This window comes from Macrobrachium nipponense, chromosome 12, assembly GCF_015104395.2.
Source record: "Macrobrachium nipponense isolate FS-2020 chromosome 12, ASM1510439v2, whole genome shotgun sequence".
NCBI classification, from domain to species: Eukaryota; Metazoa; Arthropoda; class Malacostraca; order Decapoda; family Palaemonidae; genus Macrobrachium; species Macrobrachium nipponense.
In genome coordinates, this window is record NC_087205.1 from 67,637,054 (window position 1) to 67,651,045 (window position 13,992).

Consider the following 13,992-nt stretch of genomic DNA (forward strand, 5'->3'; position numbering starts at 1 on the left):
TTCAGTAATGTCAATGCCACCAAATCATCATTTCCCTGTAGAATTTTTAATAACAAAGTTATTGAATAACTTTGTTTATTATTTATAGTTCAGTATATTATCAATACATGAAAACTTTCAAGTTAGTCATATTGCATTTCGACAGTTGAACTATGCGCCAGCATTTAACTGGGAAGGTATTACATGTACCACGCTATGAAAGTATAAACTGGATATAGAAATCAAAATTTGTTTATTAAAAGATTTATGTATAAACAATTCAACTAATTTACAAAACAAAATGAAGGTAGTGACTGTACATAATAAATATCAGTGCTAATAATCATAATAGTAGTCGGGATCAGGTTGGCGCACTTGTCCCCTTTGCTGAGATGACCCCGGCCTGCCAGATCCGCTTTGACCCAATCGTCTAATTGGTGATCGAGATAAACCTGGTCTACTTCTCTTAGGTTCAGCAGCCTCTGTATTAGAGCTCTCAGCTACGGGAGCTGCGTCAGTCTCAGAAGGCTCGTCTACTGCAACCTCTTCTTCCTCGGTAGTGACAGGGCCTGGCCTATTTCTAGGGAATTGTGGTCTCAGACGTGATGGTCGTGGCCTGTCTGATTCAGGTGTTTCCTGGATAGGAAGAGGTTCCAAAGGCACCGCACCTTCAATAGGTTCCTTGCGACTGCTGAGTGGGTTCTTCCTAACATTGACCCTTCCTGGGCGAGTGACTCGACCTCTCGATTCTTCTCCAGTTGGCTCTTCTGCTTCAGTGGTTGTCGTTGCTTCTGTTGTTGTTGTTGTAGGTGACGATCGATTTTGTGGTCTTCTTTGAGAGCCACCAGTCCTGGTACGTTGACCAGGTCTTGCAGAACGTTTTGGAGCTTCTGTTGTTGTTGTTGTTGTCGGTTCATCAGCATAGTCATAATAGTATTCATAATATTCATCTTCTGGAGCAGATTCAGTTGTAGTAGTAGTTGTTGTTGTTTTCTTGGGAGGTCGAGATCCGGGACGTGGCTTACGACCAGGACGTCTTCTTCTTGGTCCTTCTGAAGGACTGTCAGCTGGAACATCTTCCAATTCTTGTTGGTTTGGCGCCGATGCCTGTTGCAAGCGGGATGAACGAGGGCCTTGAGAGGGAAGTTCAGCATCCAAAGGGACAGGACGATTTATCCTTGGACGTTTGCGATCTTTAACACTGAAAACATTCCCAGCTCTCTCAGACTGCCTCGCCCCTCCTTGACCTCCTGGTCTTCTCTGAGAGCTGAGAGGACGCCTTGGTCTTTGAGTAGTAGTGGTGGTGGTGGTGGTTGACTTGCCATCTGCATAGTCATTGTAGTAATCGTCATAATATTGATCGTAATACTCGTCATAGTATTCGTCATAGTAGACGGGGGCAGGAGTTGTAGTGGTGCGTCTATTACCTGGACGTCGCCTATTTCCACCAAAAGGACGAGGTCGTTTAGGTCTGATTGCTCCAGGGCCGCCCAAAGGCCTCGGGGGAGGCCTCGGTCTCTCCACATAAATGACTTGAGGTGGAGCATGTGTCGTTGTGGTGGTCGTCGTCGTTTCGTACAATTCATCATTTCTGCAATGTAAGAAAAACAGATCATTCTTCGTCCTCGTGGTTTCAAAATAAATTGATAGACTTTTAATTACACATGAACCAACTGCAATTGTCTACAACTTTTGTAAAATGATATTTATGCGCAAATATACAGAAAACAAAAATATGAATCCAAAGTATTATATCATTTTCCTCTTTTCTGGCGAGGGCCAGCCAGAATTTGCCATTTCTCTTATCCTGGAACTCAAGTTAGAAAAGAAATGCATTTTGTCCAGGAACTGTAAAAATTATTATCGTTAATCCAGTCCATGATATCCTGCAGATTAGTGTATTGATTATATGGCATAAAAATGTCACGTTCCTCCCTTTTAGTGGGGTTAAACTGAAGTCTCACCTGTCATAATGCAAGGCTGAGTTTTTACAGTCTACTTCGCTTACGTAATGGCAGATGAAATTCTTTTGATCGAAGACGGTGTAATTAGCACACAAAAAGTCATACCGTTGTCCGAAGAGGCAGTTGTGATACACCTGCAAAATTGTTCATAGGATTAGAAAGCTAAACTTAGATATTAGGTTTAATGTCCATCAACATCAGGAAATGTAGCACAGATACAAGAAAACTTGAATTTGGATAACATCTGCCAACTGATTAGTATGTACACACAAGTTATAGGAAATTTCGATGTTAAATTTTTCAGTCATATAAAGTGAATGCATATTTTTCACTTCGCCGGACTTTCTTAAAATGACTAGTCAATGCGTTAAGAGAAAAACCACTGTATAAAGGCAAGTTTAAGTGAACAGATACGAAAACACTAAGCTCCTCTTCAACTGCATCAGTCTGGAGGCCTTCCTTGGGTATCTGCATTTCTTGAGGCGTCCCCTTGTTGCTGTATAAGTAACCGAGTCGTTGAATTCAATTCATGCGTCTACGTAATTCCCAGCACAGATTGTGCCCTTGTACCCAAGTCTCCATCGGGGAGATTGAAAGAGATCGCTCGGTCAGATTAGCTGAGCATCAAATATGCATGTAAGACCGATGCTAGGAGCTGTGCCGTCGCTAGCCATGTCTTAATTTAAGACATCAAATTTCTTTTGACAACGAAAGTTACTCGCAAGAAGCAAAATACAAATACAAATAAAAAAATAGTCTAGGGGGCAATCATGAGGCAGTTGGATCTTTTCAAGGAAACATGGCCTTCACTTCTGAAACGTTTTTCACAGATCGCTTCTATGCCTAGATGCTGTGCAATGAGATATCTTAGAGGAAATGGCTCCCTCGGCAAGCAAGTAGGCGCCTTCTAGAAATGAAGAAACTTAAGGAAGACCCCCAGACAGTTTTCATTTTGAATGCTCTCAATTTTTCTGTTTTTATTTTTTGTTTTTACTTTTTATTTCTTTGTAAACGATTTGCAATTAATTTTCAGTAGAGCTGGAGAGGACCTTCGTGAAGGCCGAAAGTTATTTTATATTTATACACGAAACTTGGTTTTATACAGTGGATTTTTTATAACCATTCAAGACAAACACGAAGAATGTGTTTTTATTACTGGATAAAGCCTATACTTTAATTTCCAAGATCCTACCACTGATATACCTACTACCATGAGTAATTAATCATAGATCAAAACAGCTCTATTTTCCTTCAGTTTTAATTCTTATTCTATTATCTTTTGAAGAAAAGATTTAGGTTGCAATGATTTCATCACACAGATGAGATACAAATGTATGCTTGAATAGAAATATGGCTCTGCAAGGCCATATATTGAAAAAGTTTGCCTGTGCACAGAATGCTGGATTAAGTCCGCTTTGACTGTCGATTCTCACCTGACACTTATGAGGGACAGAGGCGTAAAACCCATCATGGCGGTTGTCGCAGGAGAAATTAAATGACGGGAGTAGGAGGTCCTCTGGAAGTCTGGCATAGAAAGGATAATCGCTCAGGTCATATCCCCTCAGCTCATGAGGCAAATTGGGGTCGTGAATGTAGTCGATCTGAGGGTTGCCTGTCAGTGGGGCCTTGGTGGAGGTGTCGGTGGTGTTGGTCTCCGCTGGAGCGTTTTTGGGATCCTCAGGAGCACTGGTGGTCGAACTCTCCTGACCTGTTGCCCTCCCCACTAATGCCAGTCCTGAAAAATAGATTTTTATATTAATACATAAGCACATGTGTCGAGCTGCACGAAAATTTTTGGGTCTAAACTCTAAAGTATCAATACACAAGATATTTTTTCTTTCTTCTTAGGTATTCAAATAATTTAAATTGATTATTGACGTTCCTAAAGTTGACCTCTCTGCCATAATCTCCGATTCCCAGCTACCCAAATAGCGGTCTCGTTCATTTCAATGAATTATCTACTCGAGTTCTAAGTAGCTCGAAATCCATTGTTTGTTGCAAATAATAGTATGCTATATCTATCTCATCAGATGCTCTCTTGACTCGAAGTCTTCTTTATTTTACTTGTAAAAGAAGTGGAAGAAATGCAATCTCATCGTCTAGAACTCATGGAAATTCCTGTTATTAAAAGACGTGATGCTGTTGCTGATTGCAAAGCTTGTTATTGACGGAGGGGAGACAGACTTTGCATTTCTGTGTACTCATTCATTGTCTCGTGGCCTTCCTTCCTTGGCGCTATCAAGGATTTGGAGTGTGGTTAGTGCCCGCCCTGTTTGAGTCTATGAATTGAACTGAATATAGAATTAAGGCCAAAGGCCAAGCGCTGGACCTATGAGGTTATCTAACGCTGAAACAGGAATTGAGAGTAGAAGGTTTGCAAAGCGTAACAGGAGGAAAACCTCGCAGTTGTACTACTATGAATCAATTATTAGGAGAGGGTGGAAAGTAAGATGGAAGAAGAATATGAAAAGAAGCGAAGTAAAAGGAACGAAAGGGGGTTGCAGCTAGGGGTCGAAGGGACGCTGCAAAAAACCTTAAGTAATGCATACAGTGCACCGCACGAGGTGCAATGACGGCACTACCCCGCTACGAGGTGTTTGAGTCTATGTTAACAACAGTGTTTGGCCATATGTAAAGATCCAACTTTGATCATGAATAATATTTTTATACTAACATAAGTGTTCTCCATTTTCATTCCTAAGTAGGCATTACCAGCTTATCTAAATGCAGCATCAACCGGCGGCATCTAAGTCGCAGACCAATTTTTGTAAACTCAAAAACCAGATTGCTCTATTTCTTATGTGACTACGCTGTACGGCTGGCACCCATTCTGATAATTAGATTGTCGTTATTTCTTTATCGCCATGAACTTAAAAACCAAGGGCAGAAACAATTTTAAGTAATAAGACTGCAACAGGCAATTCTCTAGTAGCTTACCTACTGACTCTGTTGATCATTATAATTGATTAATACTTGGGAGTGGAGTTTCTTATAGTGTTGAATGCATAAGTGAATGAATAGAATAGTTTGTTACATCTAGCAAGGCCGACGTAAAGTATCTGTCCTGTTTAAGATGAGGAAAGCGGATGCATTTCTCCCTTTCTCTTAGTTATCAGTCACTCAGTTATCTCCGTATTGAATAATGAATAACAAAACTTATGCAATGATACGATTGCCGCTTTGATAATACTACTCTTTGACGAGGAAAGCCATCAAGCAAATATGCAAAAGTGTTCATTGTCTCATATTTATTTATTATTTATTTATTCATCTATTAGTCCTCTTCAATGTCCAAATAACATCAGAATGGCTTTCAAGCTGCGATGAAACGCCTCTTATGAACACGCCCGGCTTCCTGCTCTTCATTATTAGGATTACCAGGCTCTGTATCTGGGGAACAAATATACACACAGCTGTCACCCTGATTCTGTGGTGAAACTGCGGCAGGAAAGATTGGCTGGTTTTCTCTCCCTCAAAGGAGAAATGTTGCTGGACCACTGAGTATCTTTTCACGGTATCTTATTCCTGCTCTCTCGACTTCACCCTCTCCCGCTCTAGTTGTTCAGCAACTTGAGAGAGAGAAGAGAGAGAGAGAGAGAGAGAGAGAGAGAGAGAGAGAGAGAGAGAGAGAGAGAGAGACTTAGGTTTAAAACCTTTTATTTTCATAACTAACTGAGACGCAAGATATTTCATTCTGTTCGTTTCTGCGAAAGCTCTAATCATCCAACGACTCGAGATAAATAGATAATAATAATAAAAAAACAGTTATTCACTATATACCGACAGCTAATACTTTATTCGCCTATTCCATGGATGACCTAATTTTTTAAATGTTCCTCGGTAATGTCGTCTACCTAAATGTGATTTCCATTGATACCCAAAACTCACGCGAACACACACACACACACACACACAACTATGAGCACACATGCAAACATTTGCCACAACCTTATGGTATATTTTTTACGGATATGCAAGAGGTCACTTTTTACTTCAAATAATTTAGAATAGTGGCACAACTCTCCATGCAGTCAGTAGCCAGTGATCATGCACCCATCCGGGACCTCACTCATTTTTTGAACTGGCCAGAAGACTGTGCTCGAAGCAAATTTAAGATTCTGCATTGCCAACTTCGCCTCCGTCAGGCGGTGCTTGGTGGACACAGGTGCCTTCAAGTCCATATTTCCTGCATCAGAAAAAAAGACTACTGCTATTCATTCGACACCAGTAGGATTTTATCGTCGTTGATTTCCAGACAACCCTATTCTGAGGTGACTTATTAAGACACTACAGGTTGCTAGTGGTTGTCGTCCATCAAGATTTTCTGGAACTGTCCTCCTTCCAGATGGCTCCACTCACCATTGGCCCCAAGCAGCCATCCATCTCTTCAGTAGTCCCCATGCACCTACACGCCTTCCTACAGGAACTTCCCAAGTTCCAAGCCGAACTTACGTAGACCCCTTTGATCATGCTAAGAACAGCATTACCACTCAGGGACCTGTTCTGCATCTGCTATGCAACATCCTCATCTTCTCTAAAGATCTCAAAGACCTAAAAAAAACACATCAGAGTAATACTGTCCCCCGTGTGGGATAATGGTCTAGAGGTCATCCCAACTAATGTCCCTTGGTCATCAAGTTTCAGCAATTGGCGTCTGTTCTCTACCATCCAAAGTAACAGCCATCGACAAATAAATACCCAACTCCAACTAGTAACAAAGGAATTAAGAATTTATCAGAATGGTAAATTACCACCAACCTTCACAATGCCCTCATTTGGAAACACCTGCAGCCTTAAATGGAGCCTCACATAATGTGATGCGTTCAAAGCCATCAAAGATGCACTGGTAGAGACCACCACTCTGTCATTACCATCATTCCAAACTCCCGCTCGCAATGGACACAAGTAACATGACAAGAGGGCGTTGTTTAACCGCCAATCAATGGGACAACTTATCCTATAGGTTCTTCAGCAGGAAACTAAGCCCAGCATAGAGGAAATATTGCCCTTTAGACATCCATTTGAACATTGTCAGCATCCGCCTGTTGACGACATGCCATGACGTCACATTGTCACTACCACAAATGCTCCAATATCTTGACCGCAAAGATGTTAATGGTCCTTTGTACTGATTTTTCTGACTCTTTTCTCAACCAGTTTCATTCCGCATATTTTTTTATTGTCGTTGCCCATTTATCTATGTATTAATTTCTCTTCATATGACAACGGTTTTCCTCCTGGCTCAGTTTCTCTCTTCGTCACATAGAAATGGAATGGAACGCAGAATTTTGGCCCGATGCCAAGCGCTGGTACCTATGAAGTCATTCAGCGCTGAAACGGCAACTGATAGTCGAAAGGTTTGAAAGGTGTAACAGGAGGAAAACCTGCAGTTTCACTATGAAACATTATTAGAAGAGGGTGGAAAGTAAGGTGGAAAAAAGATAATGAGAACAGAGGTGCAGTAAAAGGAATGAAAGGGATCGCAACTAGGAGCCGAAGGGACAGCAAAGAACCTTGAGTAATGCCAAAAGTGAGGTGCAATGACGCCTCTACCCACCTACGGGGTTCTTCACATAGGTAATTCTATTCTAACCGAAGCTAATTTAGCAACCTAAAGTACCATACGGCCCAATACACAAGACTGTGTACGCACGTAAGTAATGAAAATACGAAAGGTTTGGGGAAACCTTTGAGAATCTGTCGAAATTGTTATGGATGAGATCTGAAAAAATCGGCAAAAAACCCTTTCTCATATTTCGAATGAAACATTCATACGTTATTATTTTACAAATGTCAATTTACCAGTGAATGTGGCTAAATTATTAAAACCATAGTGAGATGTTTCGTAAAGGCAATAATATAAAGGCACTTTGTTACGATTTCATAGCAGCATTTAAAAAAGATAATCCAGGTCAGTATTAAGGACAAAAGAAGAAGGGACCGAAGAACTGTCTCTCAGAAGACCGCTGCGTTCGTTGGGAATCAGCAAGAAAGTGAAAGTAGGAGAACCGTCTTAGTGAGACGAGTTGGTGTGTTGACTCGAGAGCAATTTCGCGTTATAATTAAGAGTCTCACTTATTATGCGACCATCCGCTCCATCTTCAAGTCTGCAGGTTTAACAACATCAAACCGCTAAAGTGTTATCATTTCTATACTTAAAGTTATACAGGTTTGAAAGATGGATGAACTATACCCAGGTATACTCATCATATCTGAGCAAACGGACATTCAAATTATTCCCGCATCAACCAACAACGAACACTTTTCACGTCGACTTCAAAGTAGAATTCAGTAACATTCCCGTTTACTTGAACTGAATTGAATTGAATATAGAATTTAGGCCAAAGACCTAGCACTGGGACCTATGAAGTCATTTAGCTCTGAAACGGAAATGATCAGTCAAAAAGGTTTGGAATGTGTAAAACCTGGCAGTTCTACTATGAATCAGTTGTTAGCAAACTGGAAAGTAAGAAGGAAGAAAGAGAATATGAAAGGAGGCGCAGTTAAAGGAACGAAAGGGGTTGCAGGAAGGGGACCGAAGGCACGCTGCAAAGAACCTTAAGTAATACCTACAGCTCACCGCACGAGGTGCACTGACGGCACTACTCCCTTACGGAGCATTCCTATTACTTATATTCGCTAACAAAATTATTAGGAATAAATTTCCGTGATTACAACTGTATTACAATTCACAGACTCTCATGAATTACGAATAATTCGCTAAATAAAGCACAGTTTATTAGTAATAATGAATACAAGTTGGTACAGATCACAAGTTCTCGAATGCACAAACAGGCACGACTCATGAAACTTTCAGCCACGGCCCCTTGGTGGCCTGTGTTGTTGGCATCTATAGCGGTGCCAATGCACGATCAATGGCAAATTTTAGCCTTCAATAAAATAAAAAGTATAGAGACCAGAGGGTTGCAATTTGGTATGTTTGGTGACTGGAGGGAGGATAGTCAACATACCAATTTGCAGCCCTCTAGCCTCAGTATTTTCAAGACCTGTCTTAAGGCGGACAGAAAAAGTGCGGATGGACAGACAAATAGCCATCTCAATCACTTTCTTTCACAGAAAACTAAAATATATTTATTCATAATGATGACCACATTTCTGAAGAACCTCTGTACAAGTCATATATACCTATTTTAATTTTGGCAGATGAGAGCAAATTACTGGAACCATCTCTGCAACTGCAAAGTAATGTCAATTGCAGCTCATCTTTTTCGGTACACATATAATTCATCAGCAGTTCGATCTCCAGCTTACTTGAGACACATGCAAGATATTCCCCTCACACATAACTTGCACATTATATTTTTTTTTATATTTTCATTCTAATAGATAAATCATAAATATCTTATCCTATAATTCCTGTATCTTTACCTCAAAGCGAAACACCTTTTCCAGACCTTTTTAGGCTCTTTATAGACCTTTCCTAGCCCCCAACAACAACGACAGTAACAACAACAAAGTATTTTATAGGCTTACTCCCCGAGTAAGCAAAAAGAAAGTGACACACATGAACACTTACGTTGCCTAACAACAAAACTTACCTAAAGGAGTAAGGATGGATCCGTAGAAAATTTAAATATAAAGTATCAGCAAGCCTCGTTCATACGTTAGGGCTACAAAACAATGACTTGGTAAAACATTCTTTCTCAATATTGTTTTGTAATTTCGTCGTCAGCAAGGGTTAAGAAGAATATTCATGACTGTTGTTCGAATAAAGGTAAGCTTGTTTGGATATAAGTTAAACATCTTTTCAGAAATAAGAAAAAAAAAGGGGGGGGGGGGGGCTAAATTTTGGTTACGTGAAATCAAGTTGCTAAAAACACTTTAAATATATCAAAACAGCAAACAAGGATTTCATAAATAAAAAAAACAAAGGGAACTTTAAAAAAAGAAAAAAGAAGGTTGCATCAGTCAGGTATGTGGAAGTCAACGGATCACTGCAGTTGTAATTTGAAAGGTATTGTTTATTGTATGTTGGTCACTTTTCAAGATGTGCTTTAGATTGGGTGAAGGTGCAATACTGATCAATCTTAACTTGCTAACCAAGATGATGCACCATTTTCAAGCTCTGTGATAAACTGAGCGATAATCACAGGAATATCATTAGGCCTAACTGCTTTGCCACACATTTCTTCCCTGACAACAGCCCCTGTATTCCCAATTCCCGATAAGCTCATCTCTATATAACATAATAATCATTCTTCCTCTTCATTATTTCAAGTGAAGGTTCCTTTCTCATGAATACAGAAGAACATTAAGATATCGAAAATAAAAAGATATAATAAAAAAGGGAATAGAAGAGTACGAATCCCTCAACATTAACCTAAGCCATTTTTGAGGTGAAAGCAATACGAATCAGCAGCTTCATTCCGACAGGTTTCTAACGCATCATTTCCCATTTCTTGTTAACAGTCAAATCTTTCGTTAATCATGTCTCTCTCTGCCTTCAACTGTTATTGAATTGAACTGAATATGGAATTTAGGCCAAAGGCCCAGCACTGGGACCTATGAGATCATTCAGCGCTGAAAGGGAAATTGACAGTAAAAGGTCTGAAAGGTGTAACATAAAAACCTCGCAGTCGCACTATGAATCAATTGTTAGGAGATGGAAGAAAGAAAATATGAATGGAGATACAGTAAAAGAAATGAAAGAGGTTGCAGCTAGTGGCCGAAGGGACGCATAAGGTGCACTGATGGCACTACCCCTCCAGGGGGCTTCGGTTATTCAATGGATGAAATGAGCCCACCATACTAATTTCGTTCTTCCAATCATCTTCAAATATAACTTCAATCAATCTAATACGGTTAACGCCTCTCTCTCAAAAGTAGTATATTTGCAAAAGCCACTAAATGCACCAATATCGTAACAAGAAGGCTTTATTTTATGATCACAGAACCCTATTTAGGGGCTTCGATAAATTCCCGTGACCTTGCGTCGGCTGTTGTATTTCGAGATGGCAAGTAACTCCTTTTCTTTTTATTTTAATTCACGATAATAACCTGTCCTTCCTCAGCTTTTGAGCATCATATAGGATGATGATTTTTCATGCAATCCTTACTCAGGGGCACAAGTATGAAGCAAGACATGACAACAACAACAAAATTTTGTTGAAATAATATTAGAAGGAAATTAGCCACCGACCCAAAAAATGTGTGCCTTAAGGGCACGTCAGCCTTCACTTTATCAAACAAACCAATCATTCAGAAACTCTGCTGAGAGAATAGATTTATTATAGACTGCTCATTCCTGACTGGATCGTCACTGGATTGAGAGAAGAAAGTTCTAAACTTCTGGATATTACTCTCTCACGTAAAAGAGAGAAGCAATTCTCTAAAACTGCGTTTAGCTCCAAATTGTCAAATTGAGGTATTCCAGGCAAGTAATTCACTTTTATACTATTTTTGTACAACAAGAAAACTTTGTGTTTTAACCATAATATTCTTTTCCTTTAGGGTAAAAATATAGGTTAACTACTTGATTTCTGGCATAAAGCATACAGGGCTTTCACCACATTATGGGGAAACAGGTGCAACATACGTCCTACAACGGTTTTAAAAACTTAAAATAAAACTTAATCAGATTTTGCTTCAGGATTGTATATTTTGGAAAACTGACATTGGTATAAATGAACATTTTTATGAGGTTTTTAATTTTGCTTACAATACAAACGCATCGTCTTTACCCTTTTACTATTATTACAACTATTACAAGACAAGCTGCAACCCTCATTGATAAAGGAGAACACTACAAGCTCAAGAGCCCAGATACGGAAAGCAGCCTAGTGCAGAAAAAGGAAACTGACAAGTAAAGAATAAACTATTTAAGAGACGTAAGATGGGAATATAAATAAAACATCAATAGTAAGACAGGATAAATAGTAAGTGAGACAGTAGCCTTCTAAACACTATATATATAATATATATATCTATATATATATATATATATTATATATACACACACAAAGTTTGACCTTCAAGGGTTCCAAAGTACAAGATTAGGGCCATTTCACCATTTGTAGTAGAAAACTGTGTTGTACTGAGCCTCGAAGTACAAAAAGAGAGACTTGAAGGGAGTTGCTGTTAGGATCCTTAGCGAAGCAAGACCCACTGTGTATGTAGTTCCAGAGGGCAGTGTTCTTGGTTCACTGTTATTTTCAGTGTATACGAGTGACGTGGCTGTTTGCATGGAAAACAAGATTGTTCAGTATGCCGAGGATACAACACTTGTGGGTGTAGTCAAGCCTACACTTATGAGAAATGGAGCTGCCTTTATTCTCAGTCGTGACATGGACAGGATTAGTGAATGGTGTAGTCGGTGGGTATGAGGCTGAACTACAGCAAAACGTAAAAACTATTGATTAGTAGATCTCGTACTGATTTTCACCGCATCCTCCTCTTCAGGTGGATAGGACTCTGCTGAACGAGTCGGAAGCTTTAACTATACTTACTGTAACTTTTGACTCTCACCTTAATTTTGCGAAACATTAAAGTACCAGCAAATGCCGCAAAGAATAAAACTGCAATAATTCTGATGTCTAGATATATAAAAATCACAGGAAGATTTCTTAAGCATGTTCATCTCTGGTTACCTAGGCAAACATGAAGATTTAGTATTTTGCAGGAACAATTTTTAAAGCTAAAATGTTGAGAGATTCAGTGCTACTTGAATGCCTTGTTATAAGTGATCACCTCGAGTGCGCGCTTGCCGGAAATCTCAACCTGTGCCGGATAAGCGCCTTGCGACAGGGAAAGCGGACCGCGTTCCCGTTACCTGAGCGGAAAGAGGAGAGGCAGCAGTAGCAGCAGCACCGGCCTCAGGAGAGAAGAAAGGAACGTCGACTCTGTTATGTTGATTCTTTTTATAAATCTTGCTTGCACTGAACTACCAACGAATTCATTTTCTTGTGTTAATGAGGCTTTTCCTTCTAAGACATGTTTTGTGCATATTGTTCCAAACCTGACGTTTTGAAGAACAGGAGTTCATTTTTAATGAAGACTCCATATTTCACACACAAGTGATTTGCTGTTGCAGGAAATGCCAAAACCGTCAACCAACAAGTATTCAAGACTGCTCAGATGAAGGTACCTGATAGACAAGTGAGAGGATCATTTCTCTGCAGTTGTGAAAAGTGACTTCTGTACTTCAAGGGCTTTTTAGAAAATTAAATTCGAAAAACATTTACTGAAGAACCGTCAGATACAGAATAACTGTTCAGCACAGGTCAAGTTAGATATGATGTCACAGGTATAGCTATATTCGTTAAGAATCCCAAGTGCAAGGCTCCACCACCGTGCAAGTTGGTGAGGTGAGATTCGGTGGTGAGTCAGATGAGAATCTCTCCTTTTCAAGCAGCATTTGAACCCTACCACCTCGGAAGTTTCAGTTGCGGGGATTGGGAAGAAGACGGGTTGCCTGTGTCAGGGTCTGGTAGTTACGCTAGATACAAAATCATAAAAATCAATCCGTGCGCCATAAATGATGTTGTATCGGAAGCAGTGAATCCACGATTTTTTTTCCTACACCCATTTACAATTCCTTTAGTGAGGATAGACGATAGACACATTCCCCTGTTACTGCTGTGCTTTGAGTGCATCTCATAAATGCTTACTGAGTGCTAGCCACTTAAAAAAACCCTTTTCGCATTTTGTCATCCTGCTCTTTTGAGAAGGGTATGAGCATCGAACAACAACAACAACAACAAAACGAAAGACTTGCCTCAACTGTGATGGTCAAATACACAAACCAAAAATAAGAAGCGGGAAAGATAAATGTGTCACGTTCATAGCTAGACAACATTTCAAACAGTTATCCAGATTTCTGGTAGGCCTATGTTTGTTTCACCTACCATTTCCTAGAGCCGTCTTCAACGATGAGTTACTTGTTTTTCTTTTAGTTGAGGTTGGTATTCAATAAAGCCTTCGTTGTTCCTTTGTCATACAACACTTCCCCTGCACTACTCGCTTCATACACCTGCTTGGAAGCTCATCAGCAGCACCTTCCTTTTCTCTCCTCCTCTTTATACCCTACACT

General features: G+C 39.9%; 1 protein-coding gene across 4 annotated transcripts in view; it reads right to left on the reverse strand.

The window, feature by feature from the left end:
• Window positions 1-215: 215 nt before the first annotated feature.
• LOC135224574 (mediator of DNA damage checkpoint protein 1-like) overlaps window positions 216-13,992 on the reverse strand; it is a 78,162-nt gene continuing 64,385 nt past the window's right edge. For all 4 annotated transcript variants that reach the window (XM_064263704.1, XM_064263706.1, XM_064263708.1 and 1 more), the window contains exons 3-5: window positions 3,377-3,678; window positions 1,944-2,077; window positions 216-1,570 (exon numbers count right to left, since the gene is read on the reverse strand). In XM_064263704.1, coding sequence (XP_064119774.1) covers window positions 316-1,570; window positions 1,944-2,077; window positions 3,377-3,678 — 1,691 coding nt within the window. In that variant the 3' untranslated portion in view covers window positions 216-315. The remainder of the gene's footprint in view (window positions 1,571-1,943; window positions 2,078-3,376; window positions 3,679-13,992) is intronic.